This window comes from Rhincodon typus, chromosome 1, assembly GCF_021869965.1.
Source record: "Rhincodon typus isolate 14 chromosome 1, sRhiTyp1.1, whole genome shotgun sequence".
NCBI lineage: Eukaryota > Metazoa > Chordata > Chondrichthyes > Orectolobiformes > Rhincodontidae > Rhincodon > Rhincodon typus.
Window position 1 is genome coordinate 125,494,849 of NC_063332.1, and position 24,451 is coordinate 125,519,299.

Here is a 24,451-nt window from a genome sequence, read left to right on the forward strand (position 1 = left end):
GGCAGTGGGAAACCAGAGGACTGGGAAGCTTAGAAAGGCCAACAGAGGGCAACAAAAAAAGAAATAAGGAGAGAGAAGTTCAAATATAAGGGTAAGCTAACCAGTAATATAAAAGAAGACTGTAAGAGTTTCTTTAGATATATAAAGGGCAAAAGAGAGGCAAAAGTGGACATTGGATCACTGGAAAATGACACTGGAGAGACAGTAGTGGGGAACAAGGAAATGGCTGAGGAACTGAATAATTACTTCATGTCAGTCTTCACGGTGGAAGACACGAGTAATATCCCAAAAATTCAAGAGAGTCAGGGGGCAGAGCTGAGTATGGTGGCCATCGCCAAGGAAAAGGTGCTAGTAAAACTGATTGACCTGAAGGTGGATAAGTCACATGGACCAGATGGACTACACCCCAGAGTTCTAAAGGACATAGCTGAAGAGATAGTAGAAGCCTTAGTGGTGATATTTCAGGAATCGCCAGAGTCAGGGAGGGTCCCAGTGAACTGGAAAATCGCTAACGTGACACCCCTGTTTAAAAAGGGAGTAAGGCAAAAGACAGACAATTACAGGCAGATTAGCCTAACCTCAGTCGTGGGTAAGATTTTGGAGTCCACTGTAAAGGATGAGATTTCTGAATTTTTGGAAGTGTATGGTAAAATAGGGCAAAGTCAGCGTAGTTTCATTAAGGGGAGGTCATGTCTGACAGATCTGTTAGAATTCTTGAGGAAGTAATGAGCAGGGTAGACCAAGGAGAGCCAATGGATGTTATCTACCTGGACTTCAAGAAGGCCTTTGACAAGGTGCCGCACAGGAAGCTGTTGAGCAAGATTAGGGCCCAAGGTGTTGGAGGCAAGGTGCTAGCATGGATAGAAGATTGGCTGTCTGGCAGAAAACAGAGAGTGGGATAAAGGGATCTTTCTCAGGACGGCAGCCGGTGACAAGTGGTGTTCCGCAAGGGTCAGTGCTAGGACCACAACTTTTCACTTTATACATTAATGATCTAGATGAAGGGACTGTGGGTATTCTGGCTAAGTTTGCAGATGATATAAAGATAGGTGGAGGCACAGGTAGTATTGAGGAGGTGGCAAGGCTGCAGAAGGATTTGGACAGGTTAGGAGAGTGGGCAAAGATGGAGTACAACGTGGGAAAGTGTGAGGTCATGCACTTTGGTAAGAAGAATAAAAGCATGGACTATTTTCTAAATGGGGAGAAAATTCAGAAGTCTGAAGTACAAAGAGACTTGGGAGTTCTAGTCCAGGATTTTCTCAAGGTAAACTTGTAGGTTGAGTCAGTAGTCAGGAAGGCAAATGCAATATTGGCATTTATTTTGAGAGGACTTGAATATAAAAGCAGGGATGTACTCCTGAGGCTTTATAAGGCTGTGGTCAGGCCACATTTGGAGTATTGCGTGCAGTTTTGGGCCCCATATCTCAGGAAGGATGTACTGGCCCTTGAGGAGTTTCAGAGGAGGTTCAAGAGAATGGCCCCAGGAATGGAAAGCTTAACATATGAGGAACGCTTGAGGACTCTGGGACTATACTCATTGGAGTTTAGAAGGATGAGGGGGGATCTAATTGAAACTTACAGACTACTGAATGGCCTGGAGAGAGTGGATGTTGGGAATATGCTTCCATTGGTAGGAGAGACTAGGACCCGAGGGCACAGCGTAAGAGTAAAGGGAAGACCTTTTAGAACGGAAATAAGGAGAAACTTCTTCAGCCAGAGAGTGGTGAATCTATGGAATTCACTGTCACAGAAGGCTGTGGAGGCCATGTCATTGAGTACATTTAAGACTGAGATAGATAGGTTCTTGATTATCAAGGGGATTAAGGGTAACCGGGAGAAAGCAGAGAATGGGGTTGAGGAACTTATCAGCCATGATTAAATGATGGAGTAGACTCGATGGACCAAATGGCCTAATTTCTGCTCCTGTGTCTTTTGGTCTTATAGGAACCTCTGACTTATCTCCTAGTTTTCCTTTGCCCACAACCTATTTTCTCCTCTCTGTTTGAAACTGTATGTGTAAGCAGGAGTTTAAAAAACTAGAGTTTACTTTGTAGTAGTATATTCTAACAGTTTATAATGGTGTATCTATATCTAGAGTTTATTTACTTATAAAAAATAATAATTCTTGTTAAGTACAGAAACCTGGTCCATGCTTCTGTCAACCTGTATCCAAAAATCAGGTAAAATGGGGAGTTTAAACTCGGGTGTAGCAAGGCTTGATTTCCAGCATGCTACCCCAGTTAGCCATTACACCATAAGCCTCTATCTCCTTTCTCTGGTATACTTATCTAGTCTATTTTTAAGTGTATCTATACTATTCACTTATTCACTGCGGTTGTGATTTACCACTCTTTGGATAAAGACATTTGTTCCAAATTCCCTATTTGATTTATTGATGACCACTTTATATTGACAGCCCCCAGTGATGCTCATTCCCGTAAGTGAACATAGTCTTCCTTCATCTACTCTAACAAAATTGTTATCAGGCCAAAGCTCTCATCTGCCAGCCACTTCCTTTCAACAGAAAAAGAAACACACCCTACTAGAAATTCTTGACATAATTCTATGCTCAGCAGCTTTCATTTACACCCATTCATTGACAATCAGCAAATGAAAATGCTCACTGAGGAGTGGGCTTAGCTGCCCCATTACACTGTAATTTCTTTTGCATCCTCATTACAGTGAAGAATGTTGGAGCTGTTAATTCTGTGCTTTCAGTGCTCCTTGCAAGAGCCTGGGTGGGAGGCACAGAGGACACCCTGGCAGAATTGGAAAGAGATGCTGGAGGACAATCAGAAGGAAATGTAGGATTCCCTTTGAAACACAAGGAATGAAGAAACTTTTGAGAAAAGTTTTTAAAATATGTAGTCAAATTTGTTTATATCATGATATTTCAGGGGGTCAGTTAGCTCAGTTGGCTGCATGGCTGGTTTGCAATGCAGATTAATGCCAACAATGTGGGTTCAAATCCCACACTGGCTGAGGTTACCATGAAGGACTCATCTTCTCCACCTCTCCCCTTGCCTGATGAGTGGTGACTCTCAGGTTAAACCATTGTTGGTCTTGCTTATTGTTCTTAAATGCTTACATTGTTAGGGCCATAACCCCACTGGGTTGACCACTATGGCTCAGTCATGTGGAGTCTTGCTTGATGTAGTTAAACATTTGCAGTGTAAGCAATGAAGGCTCGAGAGGAGGCTGGTCAGGAATTGTAGCAAGTGAAACATAAAGGGCATGACAGTTGGGGACACTGGTAGGATCCTGGGGAAGGGAAGGAGAAACCTGTGATGCCATGGAAGAGTCCCAGTGAAAGGGCAAAGGGGACATAGCCCTGGAAACTACATATTAAGGATGAGGATGGAGAATGAGCAGCTCAACTGAATAAGAGTGTGGTGTAAGATTGAGGCTGGATTAGGGTCTTGGGGACAAGCAGGAATATTGAGGGTAATACTGAAAGGGCCTACCATAATAGGAGAGGCTGAAGGAGGTCAGAGCAGTGCTACAGAAGAGGAAAAGTCCATCTACAGTTATAGGTTGAAATATGTATTCTAAAGTGTGAGGTTACAGGGTGAAAGAAATGAAGTAAAAATTTAGAACCAACATCGTCCTCTAAATTGCAGATCACAAGAAGGAGACTCAGAGAATGCACAGTGCAAATGAGAAGGGCCCCAGATCTGTTTGTATGTGGTTCTGCAGAGTGCAATTAGACCCAACTGAGGTGACCAAAACAGAACCTGAAAAATACCATTGCAAGAGCACTCAGTTAAGAGTTCTACAATGAAGAGAAAGTGTCAATGCAGAATAAACGTGATTAAGTTCTTTCAGCTCCAAGCACCAGTTCTGCAACCACATCCTTTCATTCATTAACCTTTGATATAAAGGGCACCTAAAAATTACAAACAGCGATTGGGGTGCTGGGGTTATTCATCATTCAGCATGCAGGTGCATTAACAGGCCTGTTTATTTGAAAGTTAAGGATTTGGGAATGAAATTGTGATGCAGGCTGTGCATCCCAAGGTTGTAGGACTATATTGCAGGGAAAAATGAAGACCACCAAAAGTCAAAGTGCAAATTGCAGCACGCATGTAAAGCAAAATAAAGATCAAAGCCACAAATATCTCACAAATGGCAGCATCAGGAAGAGATAAGCCAGCCACTGATAACTGAGGATGTGCCTCACTATGTAGCTAGCTGCAAGATAAGCTTTCATCCAAGATATGAGCAGCCTGACAAGGACCAAACTGCAGATTGACTCTGTCAAGATCTCAAAAGAGAACATTAATCTCAGTTCCGATATTTCTTCACAAATCAGTACTTCAATGCCAGATGTTTGCTCAACCTAAACTTGTTCCTATGTTAGCCTTACTAAAATTGAAATGAATAAGGAGGAGAAGAGAAAAAAAATTCATAAACAGTGAAAGTAGGGCCCTCAAGCAGTCAGCATCAATTAGAAGAGGAAGCCAAAGGATGTTACAGAGGCAGAGTGCTTGCAGTGTGGATTTGGTTCTTCCTCTACGATAGGAAGCATCTGGTAAGAAGTTAAATCTATTCTATTCCTGAGATTGGTTCTGATTATTTGAAATGAGTAAGAGCTGTGGGGTGGATTAGGTAACTGACTATGAACTGCAGAGCAGGAAGCCACTCAATTTGGACTTTCAGTATTTTGTAAATTTCAATCAGATCCACTCTCATCCTTCTAAACGCCTACTGAGTACGGATCCAGAGTCATGAACTGCACATCATATGACACGTCTTTCATTCCCGGGATCATTTTTGTGAATCTCCTCTGGAAACCCCACAAGGCCAGCCCATTCTTCCTTAGAAATGGGGCCCAGAACTACTCATGATGTTCCAAATTCAGTCTAACCAGAGCTGTCTACAGCCTCAGCAGCACATTTCAGCTCTTGTATTCTAGCCCTCTTAAAATGAATGCTAACATTGCATTTGCTTTCATATCTGCCAACTGAACCTGTATGTTAACATTGAGAATCCTGAACTAGGTATCTTTGTTCTTCAGATTTCCAAAGAGTTTCCCCATTTAGAAGATAGTCTATGCCTCTATTCTTCCTTTCAAAGTGCGTAACCTCACAATTTCCCACATTGCATTCCATCTGCCATTTTCTGCCCAAACTCCTAGCCTGTCCAAGTCTTTCCATCCACTTCCTCAACACTACCTTTTCCTCCATCTTTCTTTATGACATTTCCAAATTTAGCAACAATATCCCCAGTTCCTTTGGCCAGATCATTAATGTATAATGTGAACAGTTTTGTTCCGAACACTGACTCCTAGAGAACTCTACTAACCATTGACTTCCATCCTGAAAAAGACTACTTTATCCCTACACTTTGTCTTCTGCCAATCAACCAATCCTGTAGTCATACCAATACCTCGCCCCTAAAACAATGGTCTCTTGCTGCAGCGTCCTGTGCAACACCATGTCAAAGGTCTTCTGGAATTCCAAATAGATCACGTCCACTGGCACTCCTTCATCTAACTTGCTCACTACTTCCTCAAAGAATTCTAACAGATTTGTCAGGCATGAATTTCCCTTGATGAAGCTGTGTTGACTCAGCCCTATTTTACCATGCAGTTCCAAGTACTCTGCTATCTCGTTCTTAAAAACAGATTCTGAAATCTTGCCAATGAACGAGGTTAGGCTAACCAGCCACAATTTCCCATCATCTGCCTCCCTCCCTTCTTAAACTGGGGTGTTATACTTGCTATTTTCTGGAGCCCTCCCTAACTCCAGGTGATTCCTGAAAAATCACCACCACATCTCCAATATCTCCACAGCTATCTCCTTCAGAACCCTGGGGTGTACTCCAGCCTGTCACTGAAATTTATCCATCTTTAGACCTTTCAGCTTCCCCAGCACTTTCTCCTTAGTGAAGGACACTACATTCACCTCTGCCCACTGACTCTCTTGAAACTCTGTTATGCTACTGGTGTCTGAAGACTGATGCAAAATACCTGTTCAGTTTCTTTGCTGTTCCTTTGTTCCCCATTACTACCTCTCCAGTCTAATTTTCCAGAAGTCCAATGTCCATTCCTGCCTCTCTCTCACCTGTTATATGTCTAAAACAACTCTTGCAATCTTCTTTTATATTACCCACTAGTTTACACTCATATTTTGTCTTCTCCCCACTTATTGCTTTTTTAATTGTTCTCTCCTGATTTTAAAGGCTTTCCAATCCTTTGGCTTCCCACTAATCTTCATCACATTATATGCTTGTTCTTTTACTTTTATGCTGTCCCTGACTTTCCTTGTCAACCATGGTTGTTTCTTCCTTGGGATGAATTTCTGCTGTGCCTCCTGAATTGCCCCCAGAAACTCCTGCCATTGCTGCTCCACCATTTTCCCTGCTAGGCTTCCTTTACAATCAACTTTCACCAGCTCCACCTTCACTGTCATACCGTTATGTCTGATTCCAGCTTCTCCCTCTCAAACTGCAGGCTGAATTCCATCATACTGTGGTCACTGCCCGCTAGGGTTTCCTCCACCTTACACTTCCTAATCAGGTGTGCCTCAAGACACATCACAAAATGCAGAACTGGCTGTTCCCCAGTGTGCTCTACCACAAGCTGCTAACCATTTCGTAGAAATTCCACAAATTCCTTTCCTTGGGATCAGCTACCAACCTGATTTTCCCAATCCACCTGCATATTGACCATCCCCAGGGTAACTGCAATAGTGCATTTCTTACATGCATTTTCTATCTCCTGATTATTTTCTGCACCATATGCTCACTACTGGTGAGAGGCCTGTACATTACTCACATCAGGATCTTTTTTTATCTTTGCGATTCCTGAATTCTACCCAGACAGATTCTACACTTTCTGAACCTATATTGCTTCTTGCTATCGATTCAATTTCATTTCTTACGAACAATGCAACCTCGACCCTTTACCCATCTGCCTGTTTTGTTGATAGGTCATGTTTCCTTGGATATTTGGTATCCTTGGTTAGTAAGTTTGCAGATGACACCAAAACTGGTGGTGTTGTCGATAGTGAAGAAGGTTATCTCAGAGCATAATGGGACCTTAATCGGATGGGCTGATGGGCCAGAGAGTGGCAAATGGAGATAAATTTAGATAAATATGAGGTGTTGCATTTTAGTAAGGTAAATCAGGGCAGGACTTATACACTAAATAGTAGGGTCCTAGTGAGTGTTGCCAAACAAAGTGACCTTGGGGTGCATAGTTTCTTGATGGTGGAGTCACAGGTAAATAGGGTAGTGAAGAAAGCGCTTGGAATGCTTGCCTTTATTGGTCAGTGCATTGAGTATAGGAGTTGGGAGGTCATGTTGCAGCTGTACAGGTCATTAGTTTGGCCACTTTTGGAATACTGCCATTCAATTCTGGTCCCCCTGCTATAGGAAAAATATTGTTAAACTTGAAAGGGTGCATAAAAATGTACAACGATATTGCCAGGACTGGAGGGTTTGAGCTGTAGAGAATGGCTGAATAAGCTATTCTCCCTGGAGCATCGGAGGCTGAGTGATGACCTTATAGAGGTTTATAATATCATGAGGAGCATGGACAGGGTGAACTAGGGTGGGAGAATCCAAAACTAGAGGGTACAGGTTTAAGGTGAGAGGGGAAAGATATTAAAGGGACTTAAGGGGAAACTTTTTCATGCAGATGGTGATGCTTGCATGGAATAAGGAAGTGATGGAACCTGGTACAATTACAACATTTAAACAGCAACTGGATGGGCATATGAATAGGAAAGTTTAGAGGGATATGGGCCAAACGCTGGCAAATGGGACTAGATTAATTTAGGATATCTGGTCGGCATGGATGTGTTGGACTGAAGGGTCAGTTTCTGTGCTGTACAATTTTTTGACTCTATTTAGTTCCCAGCCCTGATCCTCTTGCAGCCATGTCTCTGTGATGTCCATGACATTGTACCTGCCAATTTCGAACGGTGCTACAAACTCATTTACCTTGTTTCATATATACACGTGTTTAAATATAACACCCTCAGTTCTGTATTAACCTCCCATTTTCATAGGTTCTTCAGATCTGTTGTGCCTGAAGTTAGATTCCTGACCCTTTCCATACGCTCTGCCCTATAAATTGTTCTGGAAATTTGACTAACGTCTCCTACGCACCACCCCGACCCCCACGCCCCCAACCTGCCTTTAATTAGTTTGAAGTCCTTGCAACCACCCTATTTTGCCTTTCTATTGATTCCTGTTCCCAGATTGGTTCAGGTGGAATAATAGAATCCCTACTGTGCAGACAGAGACCATTTGGCCTATTGAGTCTGCATCGACCCTGGAAAGAGCATCCAACTCAAACGTTGCTGCAACTGCTGGACTGTGTGGGGGGAAACTGGAGAACCCAGTGCAAACCCACACACATGCAGGAAGAACGTGCAAACTCCATACAGACAGTCACCCGAGGCTGGAAGGGAACCCGTGTCCCTGGTGCAGTGAGGCTGCAGTGCTAACCAGAGTCATCATGCCACCCTTGGATGTGCAGCCTGTCTTGATGGTACAGTTCCCTCCTGTTCCAACACTGATAGCATGACATGGAACCCTCTTACCCACACCAAATTTACTTCACTGATCTTATCTATTTGCCAATTTGCATGTAGCTCAGGTAATAATCCAGAGCTCACAACCTTTGCAGTCTTGTTCTTTAGTTGTTTAACTTTGCCACAGTGGTGTTTTGACTCGATTCGTGACTTGAAAACATGGAGTTACTTTGATCATTATTGTAAGAAAAAGATTTTGCTCCCTTCGCATCAATGGGGAGGCAACGGCCTAGTGATATCACCGCTGGACTGTTAATCCAGAGTCCCAGATAACATTCTGGGGACCTGGGTTCGATGGCAGATGGTGGAATTTGAATTCAATAAATATCTGGAATTAAGAATCTAATGATGACCGTGAATCCATTGTCGATTGTCAGGAAAAAACCCATCTGGTTCACTAACATCCTTTAGGGAAGGAAACTGCCGTCCTTACCTAGTCTGGCCTACATGTGACTCCAGGCCCACAGCAAAGTGGGTGACTCTGAACTGCCTCTGGGCAATTAGAAATGGGCAATAAATGCTGCCTAGCCAGCAATGCCCTCATCCCATTAATGGATTAAATAAAATAATAATCAGACACATCTGTAAGTCTTGAATGTTCTATTTATTCTATATGGCAGTGGCGGGCATAGCAGTGGAATCTACTGCCCCCAGTATGACAGAGGGTTTTAATTCACTGCAGGATTGCCCAGACTAAGTCACAAATGCAGGAAATGCTGTAAATCAGGCAAGTCAATATGGGGACACTAACTTTCAGAATCTTTCACTATCAAGTGGATTGTAAAGAATGCAGATTAGCATCTTGCAAGAACAAGGATTTAAGAATAATTTTGATTCTGCACATTCTTTTGTCGTGTTGATTATTCATAAACAGAGGCTCATTTCTGGTGCTCGTGTTTGTAACTCTCTAGGTATCAACACAATCGAATGTTGCATGAAATTCTTGCAGATTCCTTCACCTTTGTAGAATCAAGCTCCCATGCTCTGACCCCCCCATAATATCAACATCCTTTTACTTCCTTTTTAGGCATTCAAATACTTCTTTAAAACTTGCAATTGCACGTCCTCAAGATTCCTAAAAATACAGCCAATGACTATTTTTGAAGTATAGTTATTTTTGTAATTTAGGCATATACACAAAGTCTAAAATAAAAGCAAGTTTTTAATCAATATTTTTGGGACAATTATATGAATGTTAAGCTGATCATTAGAAACAAACAAGATAAAAAGCAAAACCAAAAAGCAAAAAATTAACATTCTAATTTACCTCAAATGTGGGAAATGGCTGTTGACAAGGATTATTCCAAAGGAGCAAAAGCTTAAGAAGTTCCACCTAAAATGGATGTGTAACTGAACATCAGTTCATTAGTTTTCAAAATAGGGCAAAGTGATCTAATTTAGAGAGGTAAGATTCCAGTCAGAAATATTTATTAAATTAGGGGATATGGAAACAATTTTCATAGCCTGCAAAGGTCCTGTGAATTTGTTAGTAAGGGGATCAGTGCCTCTCTTTGGTTTGTTTTAGCTAGTGGTCCTTAAGCAGATAGAGGCCACCACAGAGGTAAATGCTTCTCGCAACTCCACACAAAACTTGGTTGAGTTTTTTGAGGAAGTGACAAAGATGATTGATGATGTTGTCTACATGGACTTCAGTAAGGCCTTTGACAAGGTCCCTCATGGCAGGCGGATACAGAAGGTAAAGTCACACGTTGTCAGAGGTGAGATTGCAAGATGGATTAAAAAACTGGCTCAGTCATAGACATCAGAGGGTAGCAGTGGAAGGCTGCATTTCTGAATGGAGGGCTGTGACTAGTGGCGTTCCTTACGGATCAGTGTTAGGACCTTTGCTGTTTGTAATATATATAAATGATTTGGAGGAGAATGTAACTGGTCTGATTAATAAGTTTGCTGATGACACAAAGGTTGGTGGAATTGTGAATAGCAATGAGGACTGTCAAAGGATACAACAGGATATAGATCAGTTGGTGACTTGGGCAGAAAGATGGCAGATGGAGTTTAATCCATAAAAATGTGAGGTTATGCATTTTGGAAGGTCTAATCCAGATGGAAAATATACAGTAAATGACAGAAACCTTAAGAGTACTGATAGACAGAGGGATCTGGATGTACAGGTACACAGGTCACTGAAAGCGGCAGCTCAGGTGGAGAAGGTCATCAATAAGGCATACGGCATACTTGCCTTCATTGGCCAGGGCATTGAATTTAAAAATTGGCAGGTAATGTTGCAGCTTTATAGAACCTTAGTTAGGCCGCATTTGGAATATTGTGTTCAATTCTGGTCGCCATACTATCGGAAGGATGTGGTGGCTTTGAAGAGGGTACAGAAAAGATTTACCAGGATGTTGCCTGGTATGGAGGGCATTAGCTATGAGGAGAGGTTGGAGAAACTTGGGGTGTTCTCACTGGAATGACGAGGTTGAGGAGCGACCTGATAGAGGTCAAGATTTTGAAGGGCATGGACAGAGTGGAGAGTCAGAAGCTTTTTCCCAGGGTGGGAGAGTCAGTTACCAGGGGCCACGGGTTTAAAGTGCGAGGGGCAAGGTTTAAAGGTGATGTACGAGGCAAGTTTTTTTACACAGACGGTGGTGGGTGCCTGGAACTCGCTGCCAGGGGAGGTAGTGGAAGCAGATATAATAGTGACTTTTAAAGGGCGTCTTGACAAATATATGAATAGGATGGGAATAGAGGGATGGTGTCCCCGGCAGGGTAGGGGGTTTTAGTTGTGATGGGCAGCATGTCGGTGCAGGCTTGGAGGGCCGAAGGGCCTGTTCCTGTACTGTAATTTGCTTTGTTCTTTGTGAAACTGTGGGCCATGATTTGCTATCCTCTCAAAGTCTTTGGACCTCCAAAGGCACTTGTCCAATTATAGCAATGCTGCATAGTGAAATAGCTTGAACTCAAATACAGCAGTCTAGAACTACACATTTCATTTTTATTACTTCTTTGAATAAGAAAATCTGTTTTTATTTTGATCCCACTTTCTTTCTTTAAATTGTTTTCGATTATATTAAGATAAACAGGGTTTGTTTAGTACTGCATCTGGCTTTCTGCAGTCAGAATCCTGACCATAATACAATCCCATTTCTTTAGAATCCCATGTGATCTCAACAAAGCTCCATCAATGCAAGATATTTCTCATTGCAGCAGGGAACATGAGTTTGGGGTTGCCTTGGGCAAACTGGTTAAGGCATAAGTACAGTCAGTAATAGTCCATTATGATCTTTCAAGAACATTTGTACCTTGCAGATACATTTCTTCACCTTCTGCAAACATCTCTTCACACCTCACACATCGTGCACAGTCTGGATGGTAATGTTTTTCTCCTGCCTTTAATAAGAAAATTAGATAGAACAGCATCAAGTCAAAACATTAGAGTCATTCAGATTGCTTCAACTGTCAAACATAAATATTCAGAAAATACTGTCTGCAATATTTTTTTTCCCAGGTGTAATTTCAGTAACTGGTTTCTGTGAGTCTTCTGATTGATTATCATTTCTTGAGTTGGGGAAGTGCACCCCAGCATTCCGCACTCTGAAAATTGCCAGCCTTAGTGTAAAATTAACTTAATCTCCCCTGTAGCATACTCAACTATTTCTGATCCTGAGACAAACAAATTTGAATTCAATATTCTACAGCATGTGTCTATTCTAATGTAAATCTGCAGACTGGGCAGAAACATTCTTTAAAACCTCTCAGCTGATTTTATTAAACAGTTTACACCATACAGAGTCTCACAATACATCAATTCTAATAGAAGATAGACACAGCTCACTCTTAAGGAAATGTGTTTGTTTAAACAAACTTATGCATGCTGTCAGACATAGAAAGAACACAACTTCAGTTAATAGATTGTCACTGCACTTTGAGAGGCTTGCTTTGCCTATTAGTTGGACTGTAAAAACCTTTTGAAGCTGATCTCTGCTTTCTGACAGTGAGTGTATGTATCTCAATTGCTTAATAGTTTAAAATGTCAAATCTATTGTCACAAGTTTACACATTTGTTTTATTGCTACTGCATTTATTTCATATCCTGAGGTGAGTATGGAAACCAGAAACAACATGCAATGGACAGAACTAAGCATTCCCACAGCCAATGAATCAGATTCAAGTTCTGCAGGCTTGCCACATTCAACTGTGAATGGTAGAGAGCAATGAAACAATTAACAGGAAGACGTAGCTCCACAAATATCTCAAAAAGACAAGGTTGATGCATTCACATCGATCTTCCCTGAAAATGAATAAAACATCTGAAACTCCTCCACTGCTCCCAGCTCTCAAAGTCACAGATGCCAATTTGCAGACAATTTGCTTCACTCCAAATGATATCCAGGAATAGATGAAGGCACTGGATACTGCAAAGGTTAGTAACTGTACTCAAGACCCATGTTCCCCCACCCAGGCAAGCTTTCCCAGACAGCTACAACACTGGCACTGCCAGACAATATGGAAAACTGACCAGCTATTTATTTGCTTAAAGCAGGACAAGTTCAATTCAACCAATTACAGTCTTGCCAGTCTACTCTTGATGGTCAGCAAAGTGATGGATGGTGTCATCAGCAGTACTATCAAATGATAATAATCTGCTCTCTGAAGCTCTGTTTGAGTTTTGACAGGACCAATATACTGATGACTTTATTACAGTCTTGGTCCAAACTTGGATAAAAGAGCTGAACTCCAGAGGTGAGGCGAGAGTGACTGTCAGAGAGTCATAAAGCACAGAAGAGGCCCTTTGGATCACTGAGTCTGCACTGACCTATCTACTTTCCAGAACTTGACCCATAGCCTTGAATATTACAACATTCCAAGTGGTAATCCACATACTTTTTAAAAGTTGGTGACGTTTCCTGTCTCTACTGCCCTGCCAGGCAGTGCATTCCAGATTCCCACCACCCTCTGGGTAAAAAGACTTTTCCTCAAATACTCTAAACCTCTTGCCCTTCCCTTTATCCTTGACATCATGGCAAAGGAGACCAAGTATGGAATCAAGGAGTCCATGCAAAATTGAATGTAGCCAATGGGAATCAGAAAGAAAACTCTCTGCTGGAGTCATTCCTGACACAAAGAAAGATGGCTGTTATTGCTGGAGTTTAATCCTCTCAGTCACAGGACTTCACTATGGGTATTCCTCAGAGTAGTGTCCTTGGCCCGACCATGTTCCCTGCTTCACCAATGACCTTCCTTCCATCACAATGTCAGATGTGGGAATATTGGCTGATGATTGCACAATGTTCAGCAGTATTTGTCACTCAGATATTAAAACAGCTCATGTTCATATGCAACAATACCTGGACAACATCCAGACTGTTTAGTGACGAGCAACATTTATGAAACACAAGTGCCAGGCAATGACCATCTCCATTAAGAGAGAATCTAACCACCTCAATGTGATATTCAATGGCATCACCATCACAAAATCCCTCACTATCAATCTCCCTCAGGTTACCATTGAGTAGAAACTGAATTGGAGCAGCCAGACACAAAGATAAGAAGAAAAGTAATTTGCATAAATGACATAAGAAAGTTACAATGAGATATAGGAAGTTATATGAATGGGCAAAGATCTAGCAAATGAAGTATATCGCCAAAAATGAAACTGTCCATTTTAGTAGGAAGAACAAAAAGAAGCATGTTATCCAAAAGGTGAGAGGTTTCAGAGCACTAAGATGCAGAGTGATATTGATGCCTAATTGAATCCTTTGGTAAGTGCTAAACTGAAGCCTGGAATACTTCAAGGTTTTATCTTCTCTTTTTTTGTTTGCACCTGATAGCCTTATCCTCCTATATGCATCCAGCAAAAGCCCTTCCCAGTTCTGTTGTATCTGAATGGAAGTCCAGACTCTGTGGCTGCGTTAAATAAAAACCAAAAGAACTGTGGATGCTGGAAATCAGAAACGAAAACAGAAATTGCTGGAGAAGCTCAGCAGATCTGGCATCATCTGTGGAGAGAAATCAGAGTGCTCTCTATACTAAAGGACACCCTCCAGGAAAGCTCAGGAGCCAGGTGAATGGAATGCGATCACTAACCACTTCAAGGAGGATACTGCAGCTCATAAGAAGGTGCAAAGAAAGGTGACAAGGATAATTCTATACTAAGATAATTGATGTATGAGATCAAACTCAACGCTGAGTGTGAACTTCCTGGCAACATTTATACTAAAAAGAGATCTGGTCTAATCATTTAAAATTATTAAAGGCAAACAGAAGCAAGTAGTGCGTTTGAGGTAAAAGGGGCCAGGTACAATGAGAAGTTATCCCCATAAATGAAACAAGCAGAGAGTGAATTTGAATACCCTTAGGCTTTAATTTATTAAGAGGGTGATCAACATTCAACACTGCAACTAATTAAATTTTATTTCTATTTATCACCATATTTGAGAAGCATATACTTCCATGAACATCATACTGAGTAAAGAATGGAGAACACAATTTGCACAGGAAGAATGGCAGCTCAATGCCTCCCATTCATAAGATGTACACCTGAAAACCACCAAAACTGGGTGCATCAATAGGGTAAACCCAAGCTGGTACAGTAAGAAGAGTAAAGAAGAGATAAAAAGTTGAGAAGGAAAAGTAGAAGGGTGACAAAATGTTTAAAAAGCACCGTATAAATTCTTACCTCCAGTACTCTTCCAGTAATGAATTTCATGCAGCGCTCACATTTGATGCCAAACTGAGAATGGTAATCAGCCTCACAGAAAGGAGCCCCATCCCTGTATGAGTGAGACACATATTAATACATAACTTATGACATTACCATGCTGTTTAAAAATGGGCCCAATACTACAGTATAACTTTCAATCAAAAATGCTGATAATTGCTGAGACTTTTCAGCTGTGATTATGGCATTTGCAGTAACTGTGCAAAAAGTTGAAGAATTCCTCAATAGCTATAGCGTATCATTTGATGTGGTACAATTTCTCCAACCCTCTATTCCAGACCATTGCCAGTCAGTCATTCATTTCTCCTCTGCGATGTTTACAATAATAAAAGGTAGTAATCAAATGGAAGTTGCTGTCTGAAAAAAGATTACTTAAGATCGACAATTGGAGGGTGGAGATCTTATTGCAACAAATAAATGTATTTTACTGACCAGCTCATAAACCAACATTTTTCTGAATGATCTTTGAAATAGAAAACTGCCAAATTGGCATGGCAAATCGTACTTCATGTTCAAAGTGCGGGCAAGCAGAAGTATCGACCTTACATGGCATCTAATCACTAGCTCTACCACTTGACGACTTGTTAAAACTGGCAAAACTAGCAGTTAAAGTGCAAGCATTAAAGCTATGTATCAGATATGGAGAAAGGAATTGCAGGAACATAGATGGGGGAGAAGGCCATGTGACCCAACAAGCTTGTACCACTGCAATTTATTGAGGTAATGGTTAATTCACATACTAACCTTTGCTCATTATCTCTCAATTTTGTTTAGCAAAATTATATTAATCTCAGTTTTAAAATTAATCAGTAATCTAACATCAACTGTCATTGGTGAAAGCAAATTCCAACCTTTTAATGTCCTTTGAAGACATAATTGTTTCTTCCTTTGACTTGATCTGGCTCTAATTTACATTGTGCCCCTTAGTTCTATGTTTCTCAAACATTAGTAGATTCTCTCTCTCAACCTTCTCTGTTCTCTAATGATTTTAAAACCTTTGATTAAATCACCCCCAACAATCTAAATTCCATAGAATATACGCCCAGCAGTGAATCTGTAAAACTAAATATTAGTGCACAAGTGTGCATTAACAGCTAAATGACTACAGTTTAAATGGTTCATAACCACGATGGATTTACTTGCTTAGTCCCTTACATGGAGTTGTAGAACTGGAATGCTCTCCAAGATCACTATCTCTAGATATTTTATATTTGAATACTGACAAAGATTATACAGAGTTTACATATTTTTTTTAAAAAGATACACCCAGAGCTACTACTTAATTTTAGCAGATATCTCTCATTAAACTTAAAACTATCCTCAACTTATTTGCTCAAATCCAATAAGCATTTAATGGGAAAGGAAACAGCAAATGATTCAGATAAAAACATGATGGATTGCTGTCTTTACTTTCAGCCAATATTGAATGTAGCACAATTTGACTTAAAGCACTAAATACATCACTTCCACCCTTATAGCTGAATCTAGGGATTCTGTTTTGCATCTTGCTCACGGCTCAGTTTGCTTTCTATCACATTCAACAGAGGGGGAAAGCTTCTAATGGGTAGAACGCCGCAGTATTTGCATATGCAATTGCAACATTCAGGTGAAACATTATTGTACAATATGTACATAAAATGATCAAAGTTCCTTCATGTTCTAAAAATGCAGACAGCAATAATGCCTACCTTAATAACACTTACAATCTCAGGCTCAGTTGCTAAACCTGGAAAGTTTAAAGATTTGAAGCAGTGCTTCCCCAACCTTTCCCCAAATCTGTCTGGAGGATTGAAAGCTGCAATCCTGGATGTTAAATGGGGTTGGCTGGGTGGTGGGGGGAAGCTTCTGTCACAAATATTAATTTACCCTCTCTCACACTCAACTTGCTCATTCTCACAAGAAATGTCACTTTGAGCATTATCTCAGGGAAGTATTCAAATTAGATCATAACCTGTCACTTCATTGAACACTGATTAAGTCTCATTAACCTTTCAGCATGTGACAGCCACTCTGTTTCTAATTAGTTTCCTGTCCATTGTGTGAAAGAAAGCACTTTATTGACTATCCAAAAAAATCCATCAAATCAACTAAACCTAAACTGCAAAATAAACAGCCTTTCACTTGGCTTTTGGATACATGTCACATATAGTAATCTAAGGATGCTTCTGTGTGAGAGACAAAAGCTTCAGCATAACGGATATTTCAGGTTCAATTCCCAGCCAGCCAATTAAGACTCATAATTAATTCAATTGTATAATTTAGTCATCCATTTATATGATATAAATAAAATTGCTGAGCACAATGTACAGTATTTGGATATAATGTCTGTAATTTTATTAAAAGATCAAATGTCACTAAGGTAATGCAATGAGTGGGAATCTGATGGTAAGATGCAACCTGCTTTTACATTGATACCTAGATCCCCACCAAAGTTTAATTTTATCCCCAGCATAATTTTGTTCCAAAGTGATTCATTGCAAGACATTAACAAACAGCAATGAAGCACCAACATAAAACATACATGTTATTCTCATATTTCCATGATTGTCTTTGCATAATTTATTCTTTACCAGCTTCTTATAAATGTGTAAATAAGAGAAGTGTGCTTTATCATCTCTATTTCAAGGCAACATTTAAAACACTTTCTTAAATCACTCACTATACTGCAATTAACAGCATAGACTGCTTCTTTTTCTTAGGTGTTATGGTTTAAAAGTCTAAAGCTTGCAAAAATAAATATAGGGATATATAATGTATTTAACATTGGTACAAACACCATATTAAATTATCTTTGTTATCTGATTCCCCTTTGTGTTAGCTCCACTGATTATTAAGTTAAATGCACAGGCTATAATTTAATCACGAGAACAAGGGTCTTGTCATGTCAACGATAATGGTCTAATGATCCACTGTTTGTCAGGGATTGATTAATTCTGTGGATTTGTTCTGTTAAAACTGTAAAACACACTACAGGTTAGGAAAAGGACATTCCACCAAACCAACTGGTGTGCAGACTAATTACCAGGGAATGATGTGGCTTTGCGTACATATAGCATGTGGACAATTTAAAGGTGAATTCTATTTAAGGCAAGTCAAATATACAAAACTTCCCTCCTTCCAAAAGAATTTTTAAACTATTTACAATAACAATTGAGGCCGTGAGTCTCTGTAATGTATAGATAATTTGGTGGTGTGTCCAGATCTTGTAATGGTGACTTTATTTGGAAGTACTGTCATTTTCTTCCCTAATAAACTGCAGCTGCTGTTCCCAAATTTGCTTATCCTGATGTAGTGCAGTCATGAATTGTTCCGCATTAACAACTGATTGATTTTGTTCTTCAAAGTATTTCAAGTGGTGTACATTTTTTAAGCATTCACTGCTTTGTTCCTCGTAGTTTCTGACTCATTTTGAAGCTTCTCGTTCTAAATCCTGGATTCTTCTAATCCGATCAAAGCTTTAGCCTTCTTTGGTCCAGTTTATTTTTTTCCTTAATTACCTGCTCTAATAACTACTTAGTGCCTACAAATTTTTCGTTTCTTTATGCATTATTTGAAGCCCAGACCTCTTCTACTTGCTGCCTGTTGTTTGGTTTCCTCTATGGCCTGCTTGAATTCTTTCACTACAGCATCATTTCTTTCTCAAAGCACTGTCTCACAAATGACTTGCAACTCCTTGTGCATGCTGAGCATCTCCAGCTGTTATTGCAGGACCATCAATTTGACCTCGTGCTAACATTTCTGTAGCTGCTCCTACTGGGCTTGTTCTGTCTTGTGTTCAGTTGCTCCAAATTTTACTCTAAACTGGCAATCTTTTCACTGGATTGATGATACAAGATCATCATTCATCTTCCTCCCTTCCATTTTTTTTTAGTTCTTCATTCACCTTTGTGAACTGAACAAAGGTATCCCCTCAAGATTTTGTCATCTTGGAGATACTAAAGTCATACAGCAAGGAAACAAGCCTTCAGCACAGCTCATCCATGTCAAGCAGGTCTCCTAAATGAACTAGTCCCATTTGCCTTTGTTTGCCTCATATCACTCTAAACCTTTCCTATCCATGTACCTGTCCAAATGTTTCTTGTAATTATATTTGCTTCTATCAGTTCCTCTGGCAGCTCGTTCCAAATACACACCACCCTCTGTGGAAAAAGTTGCCTCTCAGGTCCCTTTTAAATCTTTCCCATCTCACCTTAAACCTAAGCCCTCTAGTTTTGGACTCCCCTACCCTGCGGAAAAGACCTTGGCTATTCATCTTTTCTGTGCCTCTCATCATAGGTCAACCCTCAGCCTCTGATGCTCCAGGGAAAAAAAAGTCCCAGCTCTTCTTGTAACTCAAACCCTCCAGTCTTGGTAACATCCTAATAAATCATTATTGTGCACTTTCCAGTTTAATAACACTCTTCCCAAACCAGGATGACCAGAACTGTACGCAGTACTGCAAATGTGGCCTTACCAATATCTTGTACAGTCGTAAATTGATCGCCCAACTCCTGTATTCAGTGCTCTGACCAATTAAGGTAAGCGTGCCAAATGCCTTCTTCACCACCCTGTCTACCTGTGACTCCACTTCCAAGGAACTATGTACCTGCACCCTTTGGTCTCTCTGTTTGGCAACACTTCCTAGACTCCTACCATTAACTATGCAAATCTTGCCATTGTTTATCTTACCAAAATGCAACATCTCACATTTATCTGAATTAAACTCCATCTACCATCCCTCAGCCCACTGGCCCAGTTGATCAAGATCCCACCGTACTCTTAGATAGCCTTCTTCATTGTCCATTGTACCACCAATTTTGGTGTCACCCAATATTGTCAAGTTTGGATTTATCCCCAGCAGAGAGAATAGCCTTTTCTCCTTGAACTTACAGTTTTCTTTCCATAGCAGAAAACTAAGATTTTAGATCAAACAAGCACAAAGAATGCTGGAGAGACTTAGCAAGTCTGGCAATATCTGTACAGAGAGAAGCAGGATTAATGTTTAGAGTCTGGTATGACTTCTTCATTCTCCATAGATGCTGCCACAGTTGCTGAGTTTGTTTCAGATTTCCAGCAGCCACAACATTTTGCCTTTATAGTAAGATTTTAGCTCCATTAATACAAAGAAAAGTGAAGTATTCTGTTCTGCTTTCATACTCAGTTCTGCATTCTCGAATAATCTACTACAGTTTCTGTTGTGTCTTGAATGTCTGACTGATCCCATGGGCGATGACTAATGTCAGCATTTTATGACTTGACATATCTGGTAGAGTATCATTCATGAGAATGAGGGCATTGCTGGCTACGGTAGCATTTATTGCCCATCCCTAATTGCCCAGAGGGCAGTTAAGGGTCAACCACATTTCTGTGGGTCTGAAGTCACATGTAGGCCAGACTGGGTAAGGATGGCAGTTTCCCTCCCTAAAGGTTATTAAGTGAACCAGATAGGTTTTTCCTGACAATCAGCATTAGATTCATTGTCATCATTAGATTTTTAGTTCCAAATTTTTATTGAACACTGCCATAATGGGATTTGAACCTGGGTCCCCCAGAACATGACATGGGTGTTTTGGATTAAGAGTCCAGCGATAATACCAGTAGGCCATTGCTTCTCCCTTACTGATTGTACTTGCACTCCAGCCCAATGGTCTTGCACACAGAATTGGTTAACACATAGTATGCTGAAAGCTTTACATTCATAGATTTCATTGTGCCCTCCCATGTTTGTGAATTCTTCTGTTTAGAAATCACATAATTAATATGTTGGCACTTGCCCCTGTGTCAATCTTAGAAAACTGGTGACTATTCATGATTGGCTGAGGAAGATAATTTGAAATTTAAAAAAAAATTGTACAGTGTGATGACAGCGTGAAACATGTTTTCACCATTCTTTGTCTGGTCATGTATATTGTCAAATTCTGGTTTGATGATCACTTGTATAGATGTAAGACCTCTGGTAGGATACCAGATGGTCCTAATTATAATTGAAAGTATTCCTTATGCACATTTAGTTTGGCTCAGTACTTGGCTCTTTGTACCTATAGCAATCTTTGCTTTAAATACACTGCATTTGCCAATGGCCTTTGCCACCACATCTTGCAAATTTAATTGGAAGCAGAGCATTTCCTTGGTGCATACAGAAAACCACACTTTCCCCATGCCTTGCATATTTGGGTGTCTGGTGATGAGATTGTATTTAGGACCTGTAAGGTTCAACAGCCTACAATACTCTAGGTTGTACTTACAGCTAACCTTCAGTAGCACTTTGACACTATAAGGCTGTTCTGGCAAGCTTTCATGGAGGTGGATGTGATCACCAATACAACAATCAGGCTTGCTAGCTCCCCCATCTTTTCTCTGCATCTGCTCACATGTGTCCATGCATTGGGTAGTCACAAATTCTAGTAGGCAAATATAGAAATTTAATCCAAGTCTGAATTTGTTTTTATTGTGGTCTTTTTCTTTGGGGGATTTTTTAGTGCTTTGCTATCTCAACATACTTCGTCTGTTTTGACCTTTGATCGTGATTGCTAAGCAAATCTTCATGCTTCCTTTTCTGCATCGAACATACCTAAATCTAGACACCACAGCTCTGAAAACTGTTTAAATGGGAAGTGATGGCCTATAATCACTGGATTGTTAATCCAGTAACCCAGATAACATTCTGGGGACCTGGTTCGAATCCCGCCACGGCAGATGGTGGAATTTGAATTCAATACATATCTGGAATTAAGAATCTAATAATGTCCATTGTCCATTGTCAGGAAAAAAGCATCTGACCTTTAGGGAAAGAAACTGCCATCCTTACCTGGTCTGGCCTATATGTGACTCCAGACCCACAGCAATGTAGTTGACTCCGAACTGCCTTCTAGGCAATTAGGGATGGGCAATAAATGCTGCCTAGCCAGTGATGCCCTTGTCCCATTAATGAATAAAGGAAAAAAAAATTAAACAGTTTGAATTCTGTTATGTGGTCTGCTATATCCCAACTTAAAACTGGTAAATTTGACCTGATAGGCTGAATAGCCTGCTTCCACACAGTAGGGATTCTATGAATCCAAATGCAATTATGCCCAGAAGACATGGGACCTGTCAATCATACAGGTTGAGGAGGAGGATGGAGCAATTCCAACAGCAGCTGATGGCTGGACATGTCCTGGCACCACTTTTAAATGTCAGTCAGCTCTGCTTGCATAGTTTAAATACCCTTCACTGGTTCTCTAACAGCAACACATCCAAACACATGAGTTGCTATGCCTCCCTGGGGCAGTGTGCTAGAAATCAAATCCCACTATTCCTGGAGATATCACATAAGTTAAAGATTTATTAAAAGCATGCAAATCGCCAATTTACCTGTCTTTTACATCCAGCCTGACAGAAAGCACAGACCAGATTCCTAAACTTAGCAAGAGTTGCTATTTCTTAAATAAATAGATTCTTACTAGAGAAAAATTATGAACAATTGACGTATACCTACTAGATAAAACTCTAACCCACTTACAAAATCACCCCTTCACACACACATACAGATAGCTACAAAAAGAAATAGATGTTGTGGGTGAAGGGAAAGACTGAGGAAGTGGTTTTGCCATTCTTATCCATAGGATTTGCTCTCAATATTCCTTCATCAGATATTTTACTTGTGTGCAGGAGGCACAAGGTGATTGGTTCACACTCAAAGGTCTCTGACAAAAAGTCACAGCTTACACTAACTATTGAGGGGAAATAAACTGGTTATCATCAGACTTGAGATTCTTTTAATTACAGATCAGACATACTTTCTTCCTGCAGGTCTGGTTGCTTCTCTCAAACTTTCACATTCTCAAACAAAATCAGAAATGCTAGAAAAACTCAGGGTGCTGAAGGAGGGTCCACTGGACCTGCAACATTAAATCTGCTTTCTATCCACAGATGCTGCCTGACCTGCAGAGATTTTTCAGCAATTTCTGCTTTTGTTTCAGGTTTCCAGCATTCTCAGTTCTTTGGTTTTTCACACTCACAAGCTGTTTAGCTAATTGGGAGCCAATCTCAGTTGTCGGCAGGCAGGAGGCCTTTGTCTTTGGTAATTGCCCTCTAGTCCACAGATCAATAAGCTATTTGTTGCTGGCTGAAGCTTCATTCCCAGAGCCCCTGGCTCCAGCTTGTCTATTACTAGGCTTCCACTACTGCTTGAACAAGAAGCTGTAAATAATACTTACAATGAGTGTCAGGCTACTTGCTTTTAAAAAGTGCAGCAAACCTTCAACAACGCTTAGTTTTTAAAATAGCTCATTTCCCATTTCAGTCTCCAATTAAAGCACAGAAAAGTAAAAAGATATGATCTTTACAGAATTAGAAACAGAAGAAGGTCTTTCAGCCCTGGCAGCCTGCTCCACAATTCATAACTTAGCTGATTGTGACTTGTATTTCACATTCCTACCTATTCCGATAACCTCTAACTCCCTTATTAGTCAACAATCCTTTTACCTCGGTCTTAAAAGCTTGCAACAAACCAACATCCACCATTTTCTGAGAAGTACAGTTCACCAGACTAATAAACCCTTTCCCACAAAGAAACATCAGCTTCTACGGTGTCAAGTTTCTTATGTTATCTGTTTCAAAATGATCACCTCTCATTCTTCTAAACTCCAATGGATACAAGCCCAACCTGTAAATCTTTCCTCACAAGACAACATCCTGCCCCTCACCCCTGTCTTTCAATTCCAGGTATCAGTTGGGTGAACCTTTGCTGAATGTTTCTAATTCAATTATGTCCTTTCTTAAATAAGGAGACCAAGACTGTACATAGTACTCCATACGTGACCTCACCAAAGCTTTATACTACTGAGCAATATGTCTTTACTTTTATATTCCATTCCTATTGCAATAAGCAACAACATTCCATGTGCTTTCCTAATCACTTGCTGTACCTGCATACTAACTTTCTGTGGCTCATGTACCAGGAAACCGGAATCCTCATGTACCTCAGAGTTGTAGAATTTAAACTATTCTTTCCATTCTTCCTTCCAAAGTAGATAATGTCACATTTCCCCAAATTATAACCCACGTTCCAAGTGTTTGTCCACACATCTAACCTAACTATATCACCTTGCAGGCATTTTATGGACTTGTCACAAATTACTTTCCCACTTCTCCTTGTATCATCAGCAAATTTAGTAATGAGATGCTTGGTCCCTTCATCCCAAGTCATTAATATAAATTGTAAATAACCGAGGTCCCAACACTAATCCTCTGTGGAATGCCACTTGCC

General features: G+C 40.4%; 1 protein-coding gene across 1 annotated transcript in view; it reads right to left on the reverse strand.

Annotated features, from left to right (window-relative positions):
- The window catches only part of ablim2 (actin binding LIM protein family, member 2), a 320,054-nt gene that overhangs the window by 148,195 nt on the left and 147,408 nt on the right, over window positions 1-24,451 (reverse strand). Inside the window, exons 6-7 of the mRNA XM_048604650.1 lie at window positions 15,181-15,274; window positions 11,804-11,891 (exon numbers count right to left, since the gene is read on the reverse strand). Of these exons, the coding sequence (XP_048460607.1) occupies window positions 11,804-11,891; window positions 15,181-15,274 (182 nt within the window). The remainder of the gene's footprint in view (window positions 1-11,803; window positions 11,892-15,180; window positions 15,275-24,451) is intronic.